Source organism: Electrona antarctica (assembly GCF_951216825.1).
Source record: "Electrona antarctica genome assembly, chromosome: 21".
Taxonomy (NCBI): domain Eukaryota; kingdom Metazoa; phylum Chordata; class Actinopteri; order Myctophiformes; family Myctophidae; genus Electrona; species Electrona antarctica.
In genome coordinates, this window is record NC_136802.1 from 7,788,646 (window position 1) to 7,815,121 (window position 26,476).

The 26,476-nt window shown below is 41.2% G+C and overlaps 1 protein-coding gene across 1 annotated transcript in view; it reads left to right on the top strand.

Moving 5' to 3' along the window:
* The first annotated feature begins 1,696 nt into the window (after positions 1–1,696).
* usp53a (ubiquitin specific peptidase 53a) overlaps positions 1,697–26,476 on the top strand; it is a 75,623-nt gene continuing 50,843 nt past the window's right edge. Inside the window, exons 1-4 of the mRNA XM_079491632.1 lie at positions 1,697–2,384; positions 17,890–18,651; positions 22,375–22,467; positions 23,411–23,545. Of these exons, the coding sequence (XP_079347758.1) occupies positions 18,508–18,651; positions 22,375–22,467; positions 23,411–23,545 (372 nt within the window). The 5' untranslated portion in view covers positions 1,697–2,384; positions 17,890–18,507. The remainder of the gene's footprint in view (positions 2,385–17,889; positions 18,652–22,374; positions 22,468–23,410; positions 23,546–26,476) is intronic.

Genomic DNA, 26,476 nt, shown 5'->3' on the forward strand with positions numbered 1-26,476 from the left:
CGACCTGTCCGATATTTAATATTCCATCCTAATTGGCTAACATTGGTTATAGCACCACCAACAGGTGGATTTTTGCAAAAACACATTTTTGGAACAAAATGCCTCAAATCATCCAATTGCCATCCAAGGCGTAAGAAGAAATGGCACCCTTTTCACATTGGCCTATTATAGCGCCACCAGGAGGCAACAACCTGACCTGGCCTGCCCTGCCCCGAGGGGCACTTTTTCTAGTTTATTCTGTTACTGTGTTATTTAAATTAGTTGTTTGCATGAGGAATGTGTTTAATGTGATTAATGTAATATGTCATTTTATAGCTTATTCGGCATTGTGTTTTATGGGGAGAAAAACCCTGAATGACCCTCCTTCCTTTTTTATTGAAGAGTTAAGTTGGCTTGATTGCTTGAATTCCATCAGTCATTCATTATTACAGTATCAAATTAAGATGTCAGTAAAAATAAAATATGATATGTATTCCAAACATCCACATGAAAACTATGTGCATGGGAAAGCCACATTGCAATGGCTTGCCTGCTGTCAGACCAGTGCCGTCTCCACACACACACACACACACACACACACACACACACACACACACACACACACACACACACACACACACACACACACACACACACACACACACACACACACACACACACACACACACACACACGCTTCATGAAGGCACAACTCAGCAGGGGGGCATACTTTTTTCAAAAGGGGGCACTTCATTTTTCAACACCCCCCCTATGTATAACAAATAGTCACCTATTAACAAAGTGATGCTTGAAAAAGGACTATTATGCAGCAGCAGCACCAACAACAAACAAAGAAATACAAATAAGTTGAGCATTATAATGTCTTCTGCATGCATAGCCTATATTACCTTGCATTTATATTAACTATTCAATTAATTTGAACATTTATATATTTACAATAATCATGAAGAACTTATAGATTTAACATTTGTAAAACATTAAAATATGGGTAGGGTAGGCCTACTACTGGCCAATCTGGACTGGAGGGGCACAAAATCCAATCTGGGGGGGGGGGCAATGCCCCCCTGTAGAGACAGCACTGTCAGACCCATTGCAGTCAGTCAGTACTCATCATAGTAGCCTACCAGCCTACCAGTGACATGGGGAAGAAAAGCTTAATTGCGGGTCCATTGCTTTTCTGTCTTTATGTAACAGGATCGGGCAGATGGTGTTTGGATAACAAGGGTCTTACATCACATTCCTCTGCTCTCATCATATGAATGAACGTTGAGTTGAGCGGTGTGTGTTGTTTGTTATAGCCTAATTATCACCACATTGCTTGCTGCAATGCTGCTGCAGCATTAACATATATTTATGCGCGTAAATATTCAACTCATAAAATCACGCAATATAATAATTTCTCACTTTATTCACACCTGAAACTATAGTCGGGCTCTAAAACTTCAGTAATGAGCATCATGTGGATGATTCATTGTGGCCAAGTGCATTTAAAACTCCATGCAGTCACAGCATAAAGAGGGGCTGCCACCACGGTGGTGTGTGTGTGTGTGTGTGTGTACAGTAGCCCCGGCTACAGCCAGGGACTGCAGTAATAAATACAGTGGAGTTGTACCAGTCCAGAGGCGGAGTTTGACCTCGCTCGCAGCGCAGTGAAAACATCCCTAATCCAGACATTTCAGGTGCCAGTAGTACAAGTCAGTCAGTCAGTCAACCATTTGCTCACTAGCCGCGACGCGCATCAACAAACCGCAACAGAATATTGTAATATACACTAACTACACACACACACACACACAACCACACACACACGCACACGCTTCATGAAACGGAATGTACCGCCAAGCGCCAAGAAGAAGAAAAAAGAAGAAGTGACTGACTGACTGCGCCGGGACGGGACGGCGGTTTATATTGTAATGTGTGTTGTTTATGTTATGTTTGCTTCTTTTTTTTGTTAAGAAGAGTTTTAGTGTTTGTATTGTAAAGGGGGCGGGGCAGTGATATTTAGGTAGGTAGCGGTTACAGACAGACAGTCACACACACACACACACACTCTCATACACACCACCAACCTGCAGTGTTTTGCAGCGTGTTTCAGTGTACACTGACTGAGCCCCGGGCAGCAGGGCAGGACAGACAAGCTTTGGAAGTGAAGCACCACCACGCTGTTCTTTCTGCTCCTCCTCGCCGAAATACCTACCTAACCTACCGCTGCTCAGCTTCTCTGTCGCCGAAACTCAGCCCAGACAGACCAGACAGCCCGTTCAAACAAACACCATCACTGAACTGAACACAGAGAACTTTGGGATATATGTTTTTTTTTTTTTTTTTTTTTAACGTTGAAGAAGGATATGTTACTTTTTTGGAACAATAATACATCATTCGAGGTGAGTATCTCTTCAATATGACCTGCCAACTAGTGGGTTTTCTTCTTCAAACTTTTAAATTAAATGCTGCTTGCTTGTTGTTATTGCGCAAAGGCGGAAATCGACTTCACCTGAAACTCAGGTAAGTCGTAAGGCAGGTACAGAGAGGCCTTGCTGTTGTTGTTGCTGTAGCATCTGATAGCTTAGTTAGCACACCAGAAAAAGTTGAAGAAATGCGATTTAATTGAAAGCTTGTTGGGGGAAAAGGTCAACTTTATATTATGACTTTTGTCTGCATTGTGTTCAGGCGTTCAGCGTTCAGCGATTGTTTCCTCATTAAGGCGCCTGGAATGAATGGTCTCCCCCCGGCCAGTTTGACAGCTCTCTCCCCCTTCCTCTGATCCGTGAAAGGTGTATGACATTAAAACCATTCAGTCCTAAATGTTTCCTGACGTGTTGTAAACAACACACTTGAACCTGAGAGGCTGTTTATTCGGCTTGCAATTCCTTATACTGAATAGGTCTTTGTCCCTTCTTTCATTGTCTTACAAAACAAACTAAACTAACTAAAGCCAAAAAAATAACCAACCACACCACACTTGACTGACTGCATTGTTGACCTGTTAGTGGCTTTCTGTCATTGTTTTGTCACTTTCAGTACAAGGCAGCAAGTCCTGTCTCTTTGCCAGTTCACAATACACTAGCTTGGAAAATCAACATCACCCTATTGTTGCAGTAGACCCAGGGGACCATAGTACATCCTCTCAAATGAGACTACTTTACACATTACTACCTCCACTTTAAAGAGCATAGCCTAGACAATTCTATGAAAGGGTGGGTTGTTTGAACATATTTTTTAGGTTTAGTAAAACATGCAGGAGTCAGGACTTGAAATAACTCCATATTCTTGAACATATTTCCTGAACAGACCTATCTATTTATGCAACTTGGAAATGGTTTTCTATGTGTAATTAATTATATAACATAAGTCATGTCATGATAGTTTTGATTGATTCATTAACAGTTTGCAGAATTACAGTACATTTACAAGTACAACTCAATACAAAAACTGTTAACTGTGAGTGGACGACACCATAAAGCATTACACTTGTTTACAATAGGGCCCACCCTTGACCTTAGACCCTTGCACACTGTGCACACCTCACCAGCATTTATTTTGGATGAAGGAACAGTGAGATTATCGTTTGTTAAATACAATGCCATAGTCAACCTTGCATGTACATAAACTAAATTTAAAGAGATAGTTCACCCCAAAATAACTTTTTTTCCCTCTATTGATTACTCACCCCATGGAGACTTGAATTCATGGATATCTTTTTTTGTTTTTGTCACATTCCTAAGCCAATAATTTCACGGGCAGCAGTGGTTCCCTATGGAGACACAAAGGAGGCTCTTTGTGTCTCCAAAGCCAAAGTGCGACGAAACCAAAATAATATCCATATTCTCCATGTATGGGGTGAGTAATCGATAGGAAAAAAAAATCACACCCGTGTGAAGTGAGTGGTGCAACGCCGTGTGGGGGTTTCCCTCTACTGTACCCTCTACTGTATTGTACTGTCACTGTACTGTATTGGCACACCCGAATGCATCATATATACAGTTAATATGTGTATTTGTGTGTGCGTTAGGTTGCGCACAGGTGGTGAAAAACAACCATGTTGTTTTTGTGCTCATACCCAGCCAGCTACCCACCCACCCACCCACACACATAGCTCCGTAAGGGAGTGGTTGCACCACTCAAAAAAGTCTATTTGGGAGTTAACTATCCCTTTAAAGTTATGCAAAGTGATTTTATTTTGTTGAAAGGTTAGCTCTAGGCTATATTGTGATAGTAATCATTGCTATAGACTATAGAGTGTTTGTTCAGTAACAAGAGTCACTCGTCCCTCCAGCTCTTTAATAAAGAGAAAATACATTTTCGGGTGGGTTTTCGGGCCCATTTCAGCCAATCGGGAGAGGGTAGCCTACCCATTCATCAGCTTCAAATTTAAAGTGTTCCAGTTCCAATTTTGTCTGCTCATTCTTTGTGTCATTACTTCATGCATTTTCTCTCCTGATTGGATAAAATTGGTATCCCAACCTGAAAATTAATTTTCTGTCAACTGGAGAGACGGGGAGACCTGGGTTACTGAACAAATAATCTATTACTTATAGAATAGGAGCTACAAAATATGGATCGGTGCTATTTAACAATTATTTGAAAAAAGAAAAAAAAAGAACCACTTACTCTACCTTTAACTGTCTGAAATGTCTTTATTAGGAACAATCTAGGCTACAACTAGGCTACTACAACTACTACTACTTGTCGGATATTTCCATTTTGCCCAGAAGCCTGTTGAAGTAAGGCAAGCATGTTGAAGAACCAGTTTTTACATAAATAAGCCTCCCATGTTTGCTCTGCTGGCATGTAAGATTTCATCACATGTGTTACAGTATATATTGTCTGTACAGAGAAATCAAGACCCATTTCTAAGACCTGTCTATTCAGGCTAAAATGCTAAGCTTTAAGCAGATATTAATAACAGCTTTTGTCTGTTTTGCCAGATTAAGCCAGGTACTGCAACCTCTGTTTACACAAAGCCAGAGAGCTTTACATATTTTAAAAGCACCTGACCCAGTGCTTTGCTGCATTTAGCTTTAGTTGCAAGAACTCATCGGGGGAAATAAAGCTGTTGGCCAGCACAGCATCAGCACCAATCTGGACAAGACATTATTGGCAAAGTGTAAAGAAAAAAAAAAGAATAGAAAACAGGAGACATTTAGGAAGTGTTCCGAAAAGTTATAATTCAATCGAATTCTTGTCAAGACTATAGTTCTAGGAACATTTGCTTTTTGTTCCCTTGCTTTCCTTCTCTTGGACAGTGCAGGGAACACTGGGTGACTCAGCACGTATAGTACGGCTAGAACTGTTCAGTTTCACGAGGCTGGAAGTGGCGGCCGTGTTCTGGAACGCAGCGAGCCTTTTTCAGCAGGAAGCACACACAGGAAACCGGCCGCAGCATTGTTGTTACCCTGAGGCCTGAACCGTGTCCAGTCTTCAGGGAACGCTGTGTTTTTTACAGTTCTTTTAAGAATTTCAGACACACACAGGAGGATTATGAGAATTGCTCATAATGATCTCGTAGCAGTGGGTGCTTGCTTGTGTGCCCAGACAAAACGTTTTGTCTTTAGGCCAGATGCCAATTCTTATCAGTCAGAATTAACACTGACGGAGGAATCGACCATTTAGGAAATCATAGCAAATCTGATGTTGGCAGTAAAGCAACACATGTTTGATGTGAGAGATTATAGTTGTATATTTTGGCCACAAACAATGTAGTTCACCATGTGATCATTGTGCAGAAAATCATAATGGAAACAAGGGGGTGGTTAACAGTTCGCTGTGAGCTATAGGACTATCATAGCAATCAGTGAATTCATTCATAAATCCAGCATGCAAGTTGGGACTCTGAGAAGTTGGCAGTTAGGCTTGGAAACATTCTTTTTGTGCATTCCCTGCGCTGACTCTGGAAGTAGGAAAAACATACTGTAGCTGCTGTCTGATATGTCATCATACTGACTGTACGTGTTCCAGCCCAGGCAGGGACTGACATTAAAAATATCCATGGGCAAACAGAACAGTGAGCTACAATTCAAGTGAGTGTATAGTATTCGGCAAGGGAGGTAGTTAAACTTCTGAAAAACTATCATTTTATTGTAATAACAGCCGTTATTATCCCGTTACCTTACCTGGTATTTATTTCCCTAACTATCTGGCGGGGGAAAAATGAACTTTCCTCCCTTCTTCCCAGTCAGAGTTAGTGGCATTTTGAAAGTTAATTACCAACTTGAGTCAATGGGTTGTGAGATGCTTTTAAAGAATCGTTTGAACATACGCAGTTTCTTACTCTAGCAACATAATTTCTTCACAGTTTCTTTCTGTTACTCTTAGCAACATCATTTCTTATTTATAATCTTGTCACATTGTTCAGTGACGCTGTCAGCCCAAAGACATGTTCATTTAATCCAAATTTAAACCATGGATGGAGGCTGGTGTTTTGAATAAAAATAGTTAATTGTGACTAATTATGACTCATTTGGAACATTTGGAAATACATTCAGCTTATTATTATTTGTTGTATTTCATATTACAGTAAACTTATGACTATAGTTGCTCTAATACTTATAGTGAAAAAAAATAGTGAAAATAACGACTTTTAATAATAAATAATACCAGTATTTTCTAGAATATCTTTAGTCTTTAGACTTTTAGGAAAAAAGGTTGTGACTCCTAACCGGTAACCAATTTCTACAAGCTCCAAATTCCTGAATTTGAGGTCACGCCAACGACCTCCCAGAACCTTAACCTGACCGATACCACCGTGAAAACCCATACTTAACCATCTCTAACCTTAGTAAACACACCCACTTTATATACTTTTATATACCTATACTTCAATGTCTAATCACAACTATTTGAATCATCATCATCCTAAACTTGATCATCTCTAAACGTTTACCTAAACAATAAGAACATGGTTTGGCCCAGCTCTGGCTGTGTCATGCAATGCATCATGGGTATGACACTGACGGTTCAGGAGCTACTATGAAAAACATACGTTTTGTATTAAGAGCGAAAGGATCAGAGTGTTCTCTGTGGTGTCCGTACCAGGAGGGACAACGCTTTGCAGTTGAATGTTACTCCCAGTAAGGAAAGCCATCCATCAACGTTGAGACAGAGTTTAGGGGCACACTATGCTCTGTTGAGACAGAGTGAAGGGGCACGCTATGCTGTCGCACAGGTGTGTAATGTCATGCCATGCCAGCGAGATGATGTATTGGTCTGCATTAAGAAAAAAGCATACATTCTTGCGCCATTGGTCAAACTCTAGAGGATTTCAGAAGTTTCTCAAGTTGTATCAGACTGTTCAAAGCAAGGACGCTCCCAAACTCTTCTCCCTTCTGGCCCCAAAACTGTGGAATGCACTTCCCGTTGCAATCAGAACTGCAGCATCACTCCCGATCTTCCGCCGTAGTCTGAAAACCCACCTTTTCAGACTCCATCATGGCCCATAGCACTTACCCTACCCCCCTTAGACAGCACTTCTTAGACTTATATAGCATTTGAAACAGACTTATAGCATGTCATGTAGACAGCACAATAAGTGCATTGTATGTAGTCATAGCACTTCATAGTATATATGTACAGCATAGTATAGCATATATGTATAGTTTATATGTATAGTGTCATTATATAGATATGTTCTAGTTATAGTTTATATGTATAGTGTCATTATATAGATATGTTCTAGTTACGTTCTTAGCTTACGCATGTTTCGCGATAAATGCATTTTACATATGTGATGTATTCCCATGCTTTTTGTTCTTGCTTAATGTAAGTCGCTCTGGATTAAGAGCGTCTGCTAAATGCCTAAATTGTAAATTGTAAATTGTAAGGCTAGAGCTGGGGCTCACGCTTGTAGATGGGCTATTTTCAGCACAGAGATTTGGTGTAGAGTAGAGAGTACTGTAGGGGAAAAAAGGAGGTGGCCAACTATAGAGCCCTGGGTGATGCCAATCAATGAGTATACAGTTTAAATGGTGTAAGATTGACACACTCTGGAACAAATTGTGTGATAAATTTGATGAGTATAGTAGTAATATAGATCAGGAAATGTTGGGGGGACCTCTAAACAAAGGTATCGCAATAGACAAACACGATTTACAAGTTAGGCATTGAGCTCTTTAGCCAGAGCAACTTAAGGCTCATTCATAGTCTGGATTTTCGGTGGTGAGGTGACCACCGGAGCTGAAATAACATTGAGCGGTGGTGAGTAAAAACAGAGAGAAGGGCTGGAGCGGTGGCGGTGGTTTGCTCTTCACCGCGGCTCGTGACGTCATGTTGTAGTTCGGTGGTCACCTAACCACCGAAAATCCAGACTATGTATGAGCCTTAACAATATTTGGCAATAACACATTAAATACAGAGAGACCTACAGTAGCATCAATGCCATCAGTATGCAAAGAATATAGAACTGCCCACCCCTGTAGCAATATGACATATTTATCACACTGTCAGATGTTTATATTACATACACAGTATGGGTGGTACAGTCCAACAATACTTTACAACAATACTCTATTCTCACTATTATGTAACTGTTTATTTACCATGCAGACACTAAATTAGTGTGTTTCACTTCACCATGAATCAATGCAGCACAGGCTCTTAGCATTATACCACCATATAACCAAGATCAATTAAATCATTCTTAATGAGGCTATCCATCAACGGATCACTAATAGATAAATTACAGCACCAGACTCCCCTACTGTCGCACAAAAAAAACTTACATGCTGTACAGTATCTCGCAGACAGACCGTCCTGAGTCCTGACTGTTAAAGCTGCTGATGCACAACAGAGACTCTTTGGCTGATTACCCCAAGGTGCTGGCCGTAGCATTTTTACTGCAAAGAAAAAAAGAAATAAAAAACGAGTCAATTGAATCTTGAAATTCACTACTCACAACCTGGGGAGTCGTTGTTTACAGAGGAATACCCGGGGCTTCCTAGTGTGTGGTGTGTGTGTACAATGTCACTTCCAATCCTGGAAAGTGAAATGGCTTCTCTGTTTTTGGCTGCTACTCAAATCTAAATTTTATATTTGGCAGATTTCCAGTGTGTAGTGTGACAGGGTTTGTTCTTCTATTTAACAAATGTCCAAGACAAAGGGGGGATTCTAATGGGAGGTCTAGCAAACAAATCAAATAAAAAGATTAAGATGGTTCTTGGAAATGTAGTAGTGCTACAACTATCGATTATCTCCTTATCGATTTACTTTAAGCACATTTTTATATTGACTTTTTTTATGTGTCAACAAATTGATCAACCACTTACAGTAAGCTTTATTTTATACTTTGTCGCACAACGGTGTCATCGATGTCATCGTATCATAGATCTACTGTACAAGCTCACAACACACCATTGATGCACTGTGAGCTTAGTTGTATAGATCTGCTATTTGCACTGTTTTTGAGTGGTGCAACCACTCCCTTACGGAGCTATGTGTTATGTGGGTGGGTGGCTGGCTGGGTGGGCGGGTGGGTGCGTCTGAGCACGAAATGGCATGGTTGTTTTTCACCACCTGTGCGCAACCTAACACACATACAAACACACACGCACATATTAACTGTATATATGGTGATTTCGGGTGTGCCAGTACAGTACAGTGACAGTACAGTACAGTACAGTACAGTACAGTACAGTAGAAGGTACAGTAGAGGGAGCCCCACACGGTAACTCTGTAATTTCTCAACCGTTTCGGACGAGTGGCGGCTCGCCGGAATCGGCCCGGCCCCCTGGGTGCGTTCCTGTGGGTCTGGAAATAGCAGATCTACACTACAAGCTCACATGTTGTTGATCTGTCGCTATTCATATGACAAATAGCGAAAATACCCTATCTATAAGATTTGACAATGTTTTAAATTCTTTGAAAATGTTGAAGGTTTTGACATTTTGAAACAATTTGACCTATAATGACATGGCCAACATTGGAACGCCAGGTTCAAGTGTTTAAGGACCTGACAGTTCTGTTTTTAACTACCGTAAGTTCTTTGCTAGAGAAGTTAGTGTACTATTGTCCTTGTACCCGTTTCTCTTAGAAATTGAATTAATACTATTTCAACTTCAGTTAACTTTAAAATGGGCAAGAAATGTTTTAACATTTTGCATTGAATTAAATTCAATGTTTGAAATGCATGGAAGGAAGCCATGATGCTGCTTGAAGATAGTGATCCCACTCATACTGAATACTTTAGACAGAAGGGTGTGGGCTGTCCTGCTTGGGTTACACTAGGTCATGACATAACTGTTTGTTTGCAGAAGACACGTGACCAAAGTGTATATACAGTAGTCAGTTATTCCATCTAGAACTGAAATGAGGACGCAGATTTTTAACCTTAATCACTGCTGCTATAGTACACTAATTTAAATTAAATGAACTGTCTTTTAGATTTTTGATCTTTGAATAGCAATACCACATAGCCACTGAAAAACTTATCATAGGCCTGTCATTGATATATACTTTGTTGACGCTGGTGTCGCCTGCGGAAAATAGCAGATCCACAAACTCACAAGTAAAGGCATCGCAGATATGATTCGTATAGCGATGCCTTGTGAGCTAAGCTTGTAGATCTGCTAATAGTTGTTGTTATGTCACACAGGTGAGTGAGTACAAATCAGGCTATAGTCACCTGGGAAGGCAACGTGTAGTATCACTCTTTTCAGGCCTACAGACGGTATCAACTTTCCGTCTATACACCTGATCTCAGGAGGTTAACATGGTCTCACGTTAACCTCCTGTGCAATGGCGTTTAGTCAGTCCAACGCTGCATAATACTAACTACAGGTCACAGGCTGCCTTTCTAGTTGGTTTAGTATATGTACCTCCTCAACAAACGGTGCTAGTGTGTAATTCAAAAAAACATGTACTAAGAGCAGCCACAGGATACATACTTGCCCAACATACAAGTACAATGCTCATTTTCTCTCTAAGCCATACCAGTAAGTAAAACGCCTGGGGGCGAGAAGCGGCCTCGCCCTGACCTTAGAGTATATATTAATAATAGAGACGGCACCGGATTTCTCCTCCCATCCACTTGCATTAAGTTGCTCAAAAGCGCATGAGGCGATTTCACTCCTCCTTCCGGAAGTTCCGGGTAGGAACAGAGTGCATTCTGGGATTGATTGGGCCAAACACATGAACGTGCTGGCCGTTGACTTTCATTGCACGCGAAACAGCGTTCACGTGTCATCATGAACGTGCGCAATGATAGTCAACGGACCAGCGCGTTCATGTGTTTGGCCCAGCGCTGCAATACCAAATTCGACCACTATGTCCATTTCGCCTCAGGGTTTCCTCCGGGTGCCGTCTCTCTTAATATATACTCTAAGGCCCTGACGGGCGAGGTTGCGTGTGATGTCACGAGACCTGGGCACCATGGGTGCTGGCGAGCGCTGGCGCTTTGGCATGGGGGGCATCAGCTATAGTATAGGTATAGGTTGTCTCCATATATGGAGCTTTAGGAGAAAGCCTTCGTTATTTCACCTAGAGCAGAGCTCCATATATGGAGACAACCTATAGCTCCATGTATGGAGACAACAGCAGATATCCAGCGCTGACATCAGACTAGTGTAGAAACCTCATATATGGATATACACGCCTGGCATCGTCCTGGTGATACGTAGGCTACTCAGTTGGCTGGCATCGGCATCGTCGTCATGACACGTATCTAGTGAACCGATTAAAAAAGAGATTGTCCAATGCCAATCCAAATAGTTTAGCAACGGTTGCTATGCAGGTCAAGCTTTCTTCGCTGCTAACGTGCCTATTGGACAAGCAAGACACAGGATACAAGACACCACACTCAAGACGGGGGCTGATGACGTCACATGATGTCACGATGACCTGGGGGCTTGCCTGGGGTGAGTGTGAGAGTGACGGGGACGGAGAGAGTGACGGTGGCTTAGGTGTCAAAAAACGCAAGGTTTCATAGTTAACTGCCACCTCCGGTCGCAATTAAAGTGTAAACCAAGTTGATGAAATTGTTATTTATTTCTCCTTTAACACACACACACAACACGCGCACAAAAGCTAACGAAAGGCATGACATCAATCTGGAAGATGTAGTTGGGGATGCAACTTTTTGAATGAGTATAATGACCAAAGACTGGCTGGAGATATTCTCGGTCTGTATTTTGGTTGCCACAAACCATTGCTCTGCACTGCACAGCTAGCCAAGTCTACCCGTTCCCATATTGAGAGGAATGATCGTGCCCTTTTCTTCTGTTATCCTGACTTTTATTAGTACATACAGTACAAACATCTGCTTACCTCTTCAGTTAAATAGAGATGGCCTTTAACCCTAGCCACTTAATCTTGATGTACTTGCAAGGTTGACCAGGGTCCCCCAGGGGTCTGTACTAACTTTATCACTCTACACCAAATCTCTTTGTTGAAAATAGCAGATCTTGTGGACATTTTCGCAAATATGGCATTTTCAGCAGCAAATGTAGCTTGAGCTTAGTGTATAACACAATACAAACTCTACAGGAAGGAGTCGGACAGAGTCATGTTTACTTTATGTTTGTCAGTGCAAAACTTGTGTTGGCTATCGTTATCATTAAAGGAGCATTCAGTGATTCGGGTGATTTGGAAAACCACCCAGTCCGCCCCGGTAACAAAATGTGCACATGCACGCTCTACAGTGGGGGGGAAGTGCAACAGGCCAACAGCATGTGCACCAAGGCCCGCCCCCACTCGATCATGATTGGAGGAAGGCCCCTCTCATCCTGATTGGATGAAGGCTTTGCCACCCGCCACCAAAACTGAAACTAGGGTTTTTTGACCCCAGGGGCTCACTGGGGACAGGGAGGAACTCCTTATATGGTCAGCACACTCTATAGTAGGGAGGATTATCCAGAAAAAAAGAAAAAATAAGTGATATTTGAATTAAGTCAAATCACTGAATATACCTTTAAGTATATTGACTCAGACAGGGGGCTGGCCTGCATGGTAGTTCATTTGGTTGAATATACTTGATTATAATAGATTTTGATGTGATATATCTGTGAAGTGCCATTGTCTAGTGATGTCATTCTGAGGTCTGAGTTTGAAACTGAATACAGCCATGCATTGTGATGCGGATAACTTTCATATCATGACCCGAGGCGAGGGAAATGGCAGGAAATGTTTGCGCATATGTAAAGAGCAACATTTTGGCATGTGTCTTGACAGTGTGCAGGACCTTTTCTTTGTTTTTCAAAGATACCCTATTTAATGTATGCGCATATGTAACACCATGGTATTATGGAAGTGGAAGTTCCACATTTTTGTTAGGTTAAATAGTAAATCAAAGCTACACTTACAAACTGGATTGTGCACTTAAAACAACTAAATATACAGTATAGAGAATATGTATGGTTTATTCTTTGTCAATTTGTCAACAAACTTGTGCACGAGGAGCTAATGTGATTGAGACTGGGATATTTACAAACACAGTCTGGCGTCACTGTTCAAGGTGGGAGATAAGGGAGTGTACATACACACAGTTTACCTCCCTCCCTCCAGCGCTGAAGATAATCCCAAAGACTTTAGCGACATTGGTCTTGAGTTGGTCTTAAGTAAGTGATTTCTGTGGAATGCTGTTGCTATGGAGTTGACTTGCAGAGTATAGAGCTTTGCTGGGCCTTCTAGCAAGTCGTTGTGTAGTAGGATAGGAAAATATGGGGCAAAGATGTAACAGGAATGCTAAACTTTTGGTTGCAACATTAACCTGCTATACCTTAAGTTACATGGGGTTGCAACTAGTCAGATCAGGTGAAAATTCCTGGAATGCCAGGAGAGGGCCGAGGGAGGGAGGTGTTGTCCAACTGGTTCTGGCCAAAACGTTGTAGGATCATGACCTGGAGCACTCTCTGTTGAGAGTGAAACGTGTGTCATTGTTTCATTTTTGAGCAGTGCCTAAACCATGTATGTATGTCTGTCCCTGTGTCTGTCACTGGGTCTGTAATATGTCCGAGCACGGAAAGCTGCAACACAGTAAGACGCGATTCATACTCCAATTTTAGAGCCGAATAAAAGTCGATTCGGCTCTGTAGAGCCTACAATGTGACGTCATTTGAGGTTCGTGGGGGGGCAGGTACCGTCCTAAAGTCGGCTCTTCGGTGCTACTGAAAATTTCTGACGAGCCAAAATCATTTCGGCACTACAGCGGTAAAATAGGAGTATGAATCGGCCCTTACTCTGTCATTTTTCGACTGTTTCGGACGCGGGAAGGCTTGCCGGAACCGGGCCTGGATGTTGCGGGGGACACCCCGGGGACCCCCCACATGGTACAGTGGGGGACCCCCACATGGTAACAGTTGCACCGCTCACTTCACACAGGTGTGATTTCTTTTTACAAACTGGGACTGTCTGAATGGCAGAGTATTACATTTAGTCAATTGGTCAGCGAGCATGGTTCTTTGTCAGGTGTCTGGTGTTTAAAAATAGGATGTGCAACAAAGGAAACAGCTGCTCATTATCTCATTTCAGCTCTGGACGATTTCCTCTAACCATTTATCATTTAATGAGGAAAAACCCCTGCTACAATTTACTGAGCCTCATTCTAATTCAGAACTTTCAAGTTTCAACTTTCACATTCCTGACCTGAATGAGTTGCTTTTGCTTACCTCATGCCCCCCCTCCCCTTGTGGCATGTGCAGAGTCGTAGACCTACTAACCTTGGAGCAGGTTGGACTGCATACTCATGCTTGGAACCAGCCAGGGCCACAGGGTGCAGATGACACTTGTCAGAGAGCCTCTGGAAGTGGAAGCATAACTGAAACCCAAACAACTCTATTTCCATTGCTGTGCCCTGCATATTCAATGCACTATTTGTGTTTGTTGTTCTCTGCGTTTGACATGACAAGGTTAAGCCTATGTTCGTGACCGTGGAAGTGGGACACACTCTGTCACACACTTTACTTTACTTTATGTGTATTGTGTTAATGTGTATGTGTACTTGATATTTGGATTTTGTAGTTGCCACTTTTAACTATTATTTTTCACTCTTATTAGTCTTTATTTATTTGTATTATTTATAGCCAAACTACAATTTGTGGGAAGCTTGTACAGAATTATTTCTCCCACTCCTCTTTATGCCTGCAGAGATTAAAATAGGGTGCATTTTGCATCCCAAAACGCAGTTTATAGATAATTAAGGGACGCAATAAAACAACGACCTCTGCATCCACAGGATGCACTACTGTACTACTGTACTGTTTTTTATTCTAGTTTATTTTGCTAGCTTTAGTTATAATAATCATTTCTTCTTCTGGTTTCTACATGAATATAACCACATAACCATATAAAATGAAAAATAATATACGTTTCTATGGTATGGTGGATTTTTATGAAACAAAAACTTTGCAGATAGAGGATAATTCAAGCTTTTTGTACAGCTGCAATGTTGGTGAGTTTAACATTGTTTGATGCAATCAGACAGGTCTCTAGTGTTTGGATGAATGGGCTGTCAAAGCCAGAAAGTCGTTTTTTGCAACTCAGTGGGCGTTCCCGCATAACTTCCAGGTACGATGATGTCACGCGCATACCCTCTATTGGTTTCCATCACGTGACGGTCAAGTTTTGTTAAGGAATCTTTATCTTATAATTAAAAGGGAGTTTCGCACAAGCTGTTTTCTTACCGTATATGAAGACGCGTATCCTTTCGTCATTGGAAAAAAAAACATGCCCAGCATTTCATAAGGAATTAGCGGATTTACAGTCCATGTGGGTCAAACGCTAGAACTCCTATTCAATTGGTTTTAGTTTTTTGTTTACATCTGATCTAGACAATGTGACAGGTTAGTCCATGAAGTGTTGTTGCTGCACTCTTCCTGGTCTACGTGTGCTGGCGTTAGACCCCTCCTACGCTTTTCTTAAAGGACCTATATCTTTATTTATTTTTTAATAATTTTTTTTGGGTCAATATACATATTATCCACTTACTTTTGTAAAAAAAGGGTTAGGAAGAAATTCCCCTTTTAATGAACATTTATTTGAAATGCGATGACCAGGATATTGCACTTTACATCTTTGTGCAGTCATGTTTATATTCAGTCCAGTATTACCTTTTTCTTTATTTTTTTCAATCTATACTGTTTTGGAAAACATCCAATAAATGTAGGTTACAAATGTAAGCACAAGTCAGATTTGATGTAGTGTCACGTCTAGTGCAAAGGGTACTCATACAAGTTAATATATAATGTTTTTTCTGACAAGTCTCGAAAGATTGCACGTTGACACATGCTTTTTAGTTAAATATGTTACTACTTTAGAGGGTGTGCGCGTGACATCATCGTACCTGGAAGTTATGCGGGAACGCCCACTGAGTGGCAAAAAACTACTTTCTGGCCTTGACAGCCCATTCATCCAAACAGAAAAGTCCTGTCTGATTGCATTAAACTGTTATGTTAAACTCACCAACATTGTAGCTGTACGAAAAGCTTGAATTATCCTCCATGATTTCCAACGAGCGCTTCCAAACTCCAACACTCCATGCTGCTCAATGTTTTGCCACTCAGTCTAGATGAGGGGGGCGTGTCCTGATGGGAAAATCATGCATACTCTCTATTGACATGTCGAGCATGTCACCTCTCAGGCCTCATTCACACGTATCAAACACAATCAAACAAATGTTTGGTCATTTTTTTGTTTTTTTAGGCTATCACAATGCTTTTCCAATGGGAGTCACATGGTTTGACCAAACATTTGTGTTTGATTGCTGATTGCTGGTGGTGTTCTGCCCCTCCCCCCCATCAAACAAAAATGTTTGGTCAAACCATGTGACTCCCATTGGAAAAGCATTAAAAAAACAAAAAAAATTGATCAGTGTTACGTGTGAATGTGAATACGTGTGAATGAGGCCTCAGTCAGTACTGCTACTGAACAATTGATTGATTGTTAATTCATTAAGCCAATCTGGAAAGCCATATGTTCTTATAGTCTTCAATCCGGGAAGGCTTCCGTGTCATTTTAGATGTTGCTATGCATGCATATACATATAGGGCTGTCACAATTAAAAATTTAAGTTGATGATTAATTGAGCATTTAGAACGTTACAATTTGTATTTGTTTGGCCTTTTAAGCTTCGTAATCACAAATTGCACAGGGCAGATATGACAAATATCTTAAATATACAAAGAAATCACTGACACATTGAATATCTTTCCAAAAAATGTACAAAATAGCGGAAATGGTTGATCTACAACAGTGGTTTTCTTTTTTTAATTGTTTTTTGTGGCTTTCGCCTTTATTTTATATATTTTATGGAGGGACAGACAGTAGGCTGACAGGAAATGGGGAGAGAGATGGGGGGATGACATGCAGTAAAGGCCGTCGGGATCGGGAGTCGAACCCGCGGCACACTGCCAGACTGGATTACCAGCCAAGGTGCCTGGACCGCTGAGCCACGGCCCAGGCCATACAACAGTGGTTTTCAACCAGTGGGCCGGGGGACCACCAGTGGTCCGGGGGACCACCAGTGGTCCTTGAGGGATTCCAGTTTTGGTTCCGAGAGGCTAAATCTCGTCACATGGTGGTCCGTGGCTCTAATGCCGAATAAATAATGGGCCTTGATATGAAAAATGTTAAACCACTGATCTACAAGCTTACATCACATCACAAAGTGACGTGTTGTAAGCTTGTAGATCAGATATTTCTGCTATTTTTGGAAAATGTTTGAAAATGTATGGACATTTTTCAACATGGAAATGATTGATGATTATGCGAAAACAATTGCGATTATGTCAAATAATTGCGATTTAGGCGAATTATGTCATAATTGTGACAGCATGCCTATGCATACATTAACATGAATGTTTCCTCGGGTCTAAATGGTTTAATCAATAATTACGTGTAAAGCACAGCAGATAATATGCATCACTGTTATAATGATATCGATGTTTCTCCTTTTCTCCCACGCAGCGGTCCACTTGAATTTGAAATCCAACGGTGAGAGCTGCATGGTTGGAACGTTCCCCATGGACGGACCTCGGGCAGAGCAACAATTGATTCTGATTGATTGTCCTCAATAACGCCAGAGAGCCATGTGGTAATAATCCACCAGCGGGACAGACAGCCCCGGCTTCACAGTCCCTCTCCCAACGTTGCTGTTGTCTGTGAGGTGACGGGACAGAACAAGATGATGACGACAAGCTTCTTAGTACTCCCTGCAGTATGGTCAAAAAACTCCCCGGAAGGAAAAGAAACTCACAAGCAATAAGGTTTTCCTTAACCTTGAATTTTGTTTTATAATTTTCCCCCTTTTTTGTGTTCCAATATATTCATTTGAGACATTTCCAAAGTACCACACGGGGTCCAAGCACCACCCTGTAAAGCTGCAGAAATGGGGGAGTAGAGGCCAATGTGTTTATTCGGGACAATTGAAGCTATAGCTAGCGTACACACAGCTAGCTAAACGGAGCTTCAGACTGTTGGGAATTCCTCCATCAGGGGCCGAGGATTCCCAACCAATCATCAGCGAGCCCCATCATAGACCCGCCTCCTCCACCACCCGTCACCAAAGGCAGACCCCTCTATCCGATGGCATGGGTCAAGTTCTTCAGGAAGCCGGGGGGCAGTCTTGCCAAATCGTACCAGCCGGGGAGCATGCTGTCTCTAGCCCCCACCAAGGGTCTGCTCAACGAGCCGGGCCAGAACAGCTGCTTCCTCAACAGTGCCGTTCAGGTGGGTTCCAACACATTACAGACCATTGTTCCTCTAATAAGCATGATGAGCCAGAGCGTCGCAGTCCCGCCCTAGAACGACGAGTGATCCAGGAAATAATCCCCCGTTCATTTTCCCCATAGGCTTTTCAAAAAGTATTTATTTAAAGATGTTTACGCCGCGGACAAAGCCAACTGGAGTTGTGACAAATCATGACAATAAACACAATGTTTTGTGTTTTAGTAAGAATAATTAGTAAGAAGAAAAACAAAACAAAAAGTGTTGTACGCTGCCTTTTATTTTTTTCTTTCTAATTATTTCATCTGCCCAAAACATTTCCTTTATTATATATAGAAAACGCACACTTAAAGGACCACTTCACCACTTTTCAACATCTCTTCATATAATTGGTCCTCACTAATGTTCATGATAAAACACCACCATTTTTTCCTACTCAGTCTGTGTCTCATAGGAGGGCTTTGGGCAGTTAGGACACCCGTCCACCAGTGACATCATCATTAGGCCGATCTTTTTTTTAAACAAGATTTGTTTTAAAATATATTTAGATTTTTATTATCGTGAGAACGATGGCTTCAACTTTTGCATTGCAACTTTTCAGGAAAAGAAAGCCTGCCGTTTCTATTAGCTTGGATTCACCATCGATGATATCACTGGTGGACAGGTTTCTGAACTGCCCACAGCCTTCCTATGAGACACAGACTGAGTAGAAAAACATTGTGGTATTTTATCATGAACATTAGTTAGGACCAATTATAGGAAGAGAAGTTGAAAAGTGGTGAAGTGGTCCTTTAAGCACTTTAAACTTTTAAAAACATCTAAAATCTCACAACGTGTCGTATTGTGACACACATGGTGAGCTTGTAGATGGGCTATTTTATTTTTTTGCTAACCTCAAACAAATCTGTGAAATATTCTGTGGTTAAAATGTCTGATTATTTTAGGGATATCACACCCACTCACACGCCTTCAGGACCACAGTTCCATTTACATTGCATGGAACGATTGCAACGATTCTTATTGAAACATTCATCCTAATTAGTTTGACATTTACTGGACGTGTCACAGATTGATAGTCTTCTAAAGTAAGTCAATGATTGCTCCATTGTAGGCGACAACCTCATGTCATCATTAGTTACACAAGTTTAACCCATTTTTGGCGGGAACCCCTTTTGGTGTTAGCATTATGTTATGCTTTAGCTATTGAAAAATAGCAGATCTACAAGCTCATAGCGCGCCACCGAGTGGCGCGCTACGAGCTTGTAGGTCTGCTATTTTCTTTTAATCGTAAAAATGCGGCACAAATCTTTGAATATATATTCTTTCAGAGCGAACGTTTTTAACTTGTATGAACTTGTAGGTCTGCTATTTTTGAAAAATCAATGAACGACTGACATAGAAACATAGCTTTTTCAGAAAACTGTCAGGATTTAGAAGACATTTTTAGAATCTGATCTCAGGTCAGAATGGGTTAATAATGGAGAGATTTTTAGCATTTTTTTCCCTGGTACTTCTCAATACCATTTGTCTCGGTTACAAAATTGATCAACATAGAGCGATATCATTCACGCTACTCTGTGTAATGGGTACCATGGATGTGTTCTGTTCCCTTTCAGCTACTGCCTTTATTATCGTATACAATGATTTCCAATAATACATTAGCACTGAATTTCCATTTGACAAAAACGCAGACAAAACAGTACTGTAATAATAACCTGTCCTCATGACATTGTGACTAAAAAAACGTATTTGTTTTGCCATATCATCAAAATACAGTGAAAACAATTATATCTCTGGGGAAACAAAACAACGTTCTTGGCACATTATTATTATTATCATTTGTTTTCCCAAGTTTCGCCACAGTCCCACAGAGTAATGAATGCTTCAGAAGCAAAGCCGTTATCTTAAATGTACATGTACACACTACACAGTACAATCCTTCTTGCTCAATGTTGTGTCATCATGCGGAGGACAACAATTCTACATTAACCCATTTTGACTTGGGAACGATTCTACAAATGTCTTCTAAATCCTGACAGTTTTCTGAAAAACCCTATGTTTTTATGTCAGTCGTTCTCAAACATTTTCATGTCAAGGATCCCCAAGATTATATGTAATTGGCCGCCGACCCCCATCTGAAAATATGTTGTTCCAGGGCCCCCCCAGAAGCAAAGATTTGAGTTAAAAACTTTGGCTCTGAAAGAATATATATTCAAAGATTTGCGCCACATTTTCACGATTTTTTAAAAATAGCAGACCTACAAGCTCGTAGCGCGGCACTCGGTGCCGCGCTATAAGCTTGTAGATCTGCTATTTTTCAATAGCTAAAGTACAACATAATGCTTAAAACACCAAAAGGCGTTCCCTCCCAGAATGGATTAAAACCCTAAAGCTTAGTCACTCTATTGGATGTGTCATGACTTCCCAGAACTTGACCGAAGGTTGTTGTTTTTTCTTGTCTGGTGGGGGATGTTCGTTGGTAGACGAGCGTCTACTGTGGTCAGCCCACAGTGAGGTCATTCCGAGACGCTGTGAGTCACAGGACAGCCGATGAGCTTCTTGAAGAATATCTTTACCTTGGGCTTTGTTTGCACACAGAAGAAGGCAAGAAGAAGCCCCCGACTCCCCCACCGTCTCCTCTGTGTGTCCTCCGAGACTCCATTCTAATACCGCGTGTCACCCATCAAGACATTCATCAAAGCATCATCATTTAATAATAATAATAATACATTTTATTTATAAAGCGCTTTTCGAAAACAATGTTTACAAAGTGCTTTACAGTGTCAAAGGATACACAACAATCAAATGAAAATGCATAAAAATAGACAATAATAGAACCGAAGCATATACAGTACATATTGTACATATTGTCATTTGCCTGTAATTCAGAAATGGGGGATGATTTCAATGTTTCAAGACTTTTTATTTTTGTATTTTCTTTGTATGTATTGGTGTTCCTCAAGAGGTGCTGAATGTTTTATTTTTTATGTTTGTGAATCTTTTGTGTATATAATACAGTGGTTCCCAAACTTTTTCATGTCAAGGACCCCCAAATTGACACTAAATAGCCCACAGACCCCCATTTGAAAACATATGCCGTGGACCCCCATAAGAGAATACTTTTATGGCTCTAGCAGTGATTTTCAAACCGTTTCATATTGTAAAATCAATGCTAATTTAACTCTGAGAGCGTACCATTTGTACACTCTCTGAGTTACAGACCCATAAGGGTGCATTTGGTTCCAAATTATCATTTAGCTGGGTCCCCCCTGGAACTCCCTCAAGTACCCCTGGGGGTCCCCGGACCCCACTCTGGGAACCACTGATATAATATATATGTAGAGTTATAGGGCAGTATTATGCATGTCTTAAGTACCAGGTCTTATTACTTAACTTAAGACCTGGAGGCGTGATCAATGCCATTTGGCTATTCTGAGTGGCCAAAAAACATTGACCACGCCTCCAGGTCTTAAGTTAAGTAATAAGACCTGGTACTTAAGACACGCATAATACTGCCCATAGTTTCTGTAATGATAATGTATTAATAACACTTTTCCAAACAAGGTTACCAAGTGCTTTACAGAGCAAGGTAAAAGTGATTGGTACAATAATTAAAACTGAAGACGGCGGAGAAGTAAAAAACAACGACTGTAAGATGTGCTGTGCTTTGAAGATCATGGTCACGATGGAGCTTACAATTTATTCCATTTCTCTTCTCTTATCTAGGTGCTGTGGCAGCTGGATATCTTCAGGCGGAGCCTGAGGCAGCTACCTGGACACTTCTGTCTGGGAGACAACTGCATCTTCTGTGCATTGAAGGTAACGCAACGTAATCGGCTTCCCGGGGGCTTTATTGTCACATGCTTAAGGTGCAATGCTGTAATGTATTATTAATGAAAGGAATTGTACTCGTCACATAAAGTGGCTGCAGTAAAAAAGAGAAAGGCAGTATAATACTGAATAACACTGGGTGAACAGATGTATTAAAATGTAAGAATTTTCTTCATGACCTTTATCTTTTGAAATGATCATTATTACATTTAAGGCCCAATACTTTTGCTACAAATTGCTGCTAAACCTGTGATATCCAGTAAATTCACAGATAAACAAGAAATTGATGGGTACATTTCTGCACAGCTTTCTGTTTTGTTTTGTAATGTATTCATGGATGTATTTGTTGTGATGTTTTTGTCTACTGTATTGCTCTGTGTTTGCTGTATGGTGCTGGACCCCCTCGAAAACGAGATGATACATCTCAAGGGGATATCCTTTTCTCAATAAAGGTTCATATATATGTAAATGGTGCATTTATATAGCGCCTTTATCCAAGGCGCTTTACATAGATTGTGCATTAATTCACCCAGTCACACACACATACACTTCGACATGTAGACAGGAGGAGCCGGGATTCGAACCGCCGACCCATGGATCATTGGACGACCTGCTCTACCTCTTGAGCCACAGTCGCCCCTATATATATATATATATATATATATATATATATATATATATATATATATATATATATATATATATATATACACATTTAGGTCTGACAATGATGTAGCGTGCAATGTGCATGCACGTTCAAATCGTATATACATTTATACTTTACATTATATCCAACCATTTTCCAAGGTGCCCCTTGGCCCTGTATCGGTTTCATTTGTTAGGGTGTAAGGTGACACAGCAGGTGACTGCGAAGTACGTCAATATCTTTCATCCAGTGTAAAATAAAAACATTTTGGTTCTTCCTCTCCAGGGAATCTTCTCCCAGTTCCAGCACAGTCGCGAGCGAGCGCTGCCCTCAGACAACCTGCGCAACGCCTTGGCGGAGACCTTTAAGGACGAGCAACGCTTCCAGCTTGGTTACATGGATGATGCCGCAGAGTGCTTTGTAAGTTCCCCCGGCAACCATGGGCCGTCCCAGCAGGGGTGGGAAAAGGGGCTGAGGGACACTGGAAAGAGTGTGTGTGTGTGTGTGTGTGTGTGTGTGTGTGTGTGTGTGTGTGTGTGTGTGTGTGTGTGTGTGTGTGTGTGTGTGTGTGTGTGCGTGTGCGTGTGCGTGTGCGTGTGCGTGTGCGTGTGCGTGTGCGCGTGTGTGCGTGCGTGCGTGCGTGCGTGCGTGCCTGCGCGCGCGTGTCAAACAGTGTGTATAGGGTGATGCACTCATTGCACTGTAACAAATTGTTTGTTGAGGTCACTGAAAGAGCCTCTGTCCCTGCCTTCCCCTCCCGCCAACCCTTGCCACACTGGCTCTAAATATCTTCATGGCAGGTTACATAAGCACCAGAGCTATGTCTGGAGTCCTCAGCTTGTTGAGACATCATTATGCCAAGTAATGCTTGTGTATATGGATATGGGTTCTCACACATTTGGACTGTTTCATTGTGTGTGTGTGAGATGTTTTTTTGTCAGCTGAATTGTAAGGCTTTAAGTTTTAGCCAGGTCGGTTTGTTTCCACTACAGTTCTGTTTTGGCTGCAATGATCAAACATAAAGCACTATACTCTAGCCTACATGACTTCACAATGCATTTCACGATCGAGTTATCGAATGTTTGGCCCTGTTGTTGATAGCTTGCATTAATTTAAGGTTCTTCCTGTAGTGTTGTTGCTATATGATGCTAGTCAGCATAGATGGAGGTGTAATCATTCTGTTCTGTGTGGCTCAGCAGTTTTGTAACGAGGGGTGTGTTCACGTTCAGTTAAGATGTCTCATTATACGTACAGTAGCATATTACAATTTACAATTTAGGCATTTAGCAGACGCTCTTAATCCAGAGCGACTTACATTAAGCAAGAACAAAAAAGCATGGGAATACATCACATATAAAAAGCATTTATCAAGAAACATGCGTAAGCTAATAACGTAACTAGAACATATCTATATAATGACACTATACATATATAAACTATACATATATACTATACTATGCTGTACATATATACTATGAAGTGCTATGACTACATACAATGCAATTATTGTGTTGTCTACATGACATGCTATAAGTCTGTTTCAAATGCTATCTAAGTCTAAAAAGTGCTGTCTAAGGGGGTAGGGTAAGTGCTATGGGCCATGGTGGAGTCTGAAAAGGTGGGTTTTCAGACTACGGCGGAAGATCGGGAGTGATGCTACAGTTCTGATTGCAACGGGAAGTGCATTCCACAGTTTTGGGGCCAGAAGGGAGAAGAGTTTGGGACGTGTGGAGCGTTGTCCCGGCATTTTTAGTGAGGGTACTTCTAGCTTCCCTGCGTTGGCTGATCTGAGTGCGCGGGAGGGTTTGTATTAGATAAAGCTGACAAAATTAAGACGGAACGTTAAGATGTCTCATTACGTACAGTAGCATATTGGATAAAGCTGACAAAATTAAGACGGCAGTTGTTTTTAGAGAAGACAACCAGAGCGCACACCCCACTATTCTGCATGGGAGAATAACATAAACTAAAATATTACCACCACAACGCATGCAAACACACACAACTTAAAGTTCCCACAGCTATAAACACAGGCATGTTAAGTGGATAAGAAAGTTGAAAATAAGCAGTGAATAAAATATCAAACCAAGTTATGAGCCAGGCAAAACAACTTTGTGTTTGGCCTTACGCTCTGAATGCAGAGGCACTCTTTAAGTGACTTCTTTTATATTTTATCTAAAATCTCAAACATTGGATACACAGTAAATTATACATTTTAGGTCCTATCTAAGTGTGTGTTTGACTGTTTGTGCACAGTGCCAAAACCTCTGCAGCTTTGGTGGTACTTGGTAATCTACTTAATCCAACACAGATCCAAGACTTGAGTGTTGCGTCCTGACCATGTAATGCATTGGCAGCAGAACGCTGTTGGCTTACTGAGATAAATTAATCGTTATGAATCATGCGTATAACATTTTGCAGTTCTACAAGCAACATAAATAATAATATTATGAACTCGTAATGATGCCAGAGCAACAGGAGAGTGCTCAAATGAAGTAACACTCTTGAAAGTTTTTCCTTAGCTGGAAAGTTAAGGCTCATACATAGTCTGGATCTTCGGTGGTGAGGTGACCACCGAACTACAACATGACAAAACCACCGCCACCGCCCCAGCCCTTCTCTCTGTTTTTACTCACCACCGCTCAACGTTATTTCAGCTCCGGTGGTCACCTCACCACCGGAGCGGTGGTCACCTCACCAACGGAGCGGTGGTCACCTCACCACCGAAAATCCAGACTATGAATGAGCCTTTAGTTTAATCCAGAGCACAATCTCCTAACATTTGGGAATAATAATGTCCAGTTTTGTCCAGATGTCCAATAGGAAATATAGAGGGTAAAACTCCTTAATTTAGTTTATTAGTTTTATTTTTAGCACGCACGCACGCACGCACGCACACAGAGACAGACCATTATTTAAATGCAAAGCAGAGTACAACTAGAAAAAGTGCCCCTTGGGGCACAGGTCTCCACCAGGGCAGGTCAGGTTGTGGCCTCCTGGTGGTGCTATAATAGGCCAATGTGAAAAGGTTGCCATTTCTTCATACGCCTTTGATGGCAATTGGATGATTTGAAGCATTTTGTTCAAAAAATGTGTTTTGCAAAAATCAACCTGTTTGTGGCGCTATAACAGGCCAATGTGAAAAGGGTGGGATATATTCCTCAGCTTAGTAAGAAAATGTGTGAAAGATTTCACGTAAATTGCATGCTGCGTTCATGATTTGAGGCTTTTGTTGAAAACGGGGCAATCTTGCAAACTGTGAAAGCCAATTATAGCCAATTAGGATGGAATATGAAATATCGGACAGATCCGACTTGAGCACATGACCATAGAGATACTGTATAACGATTT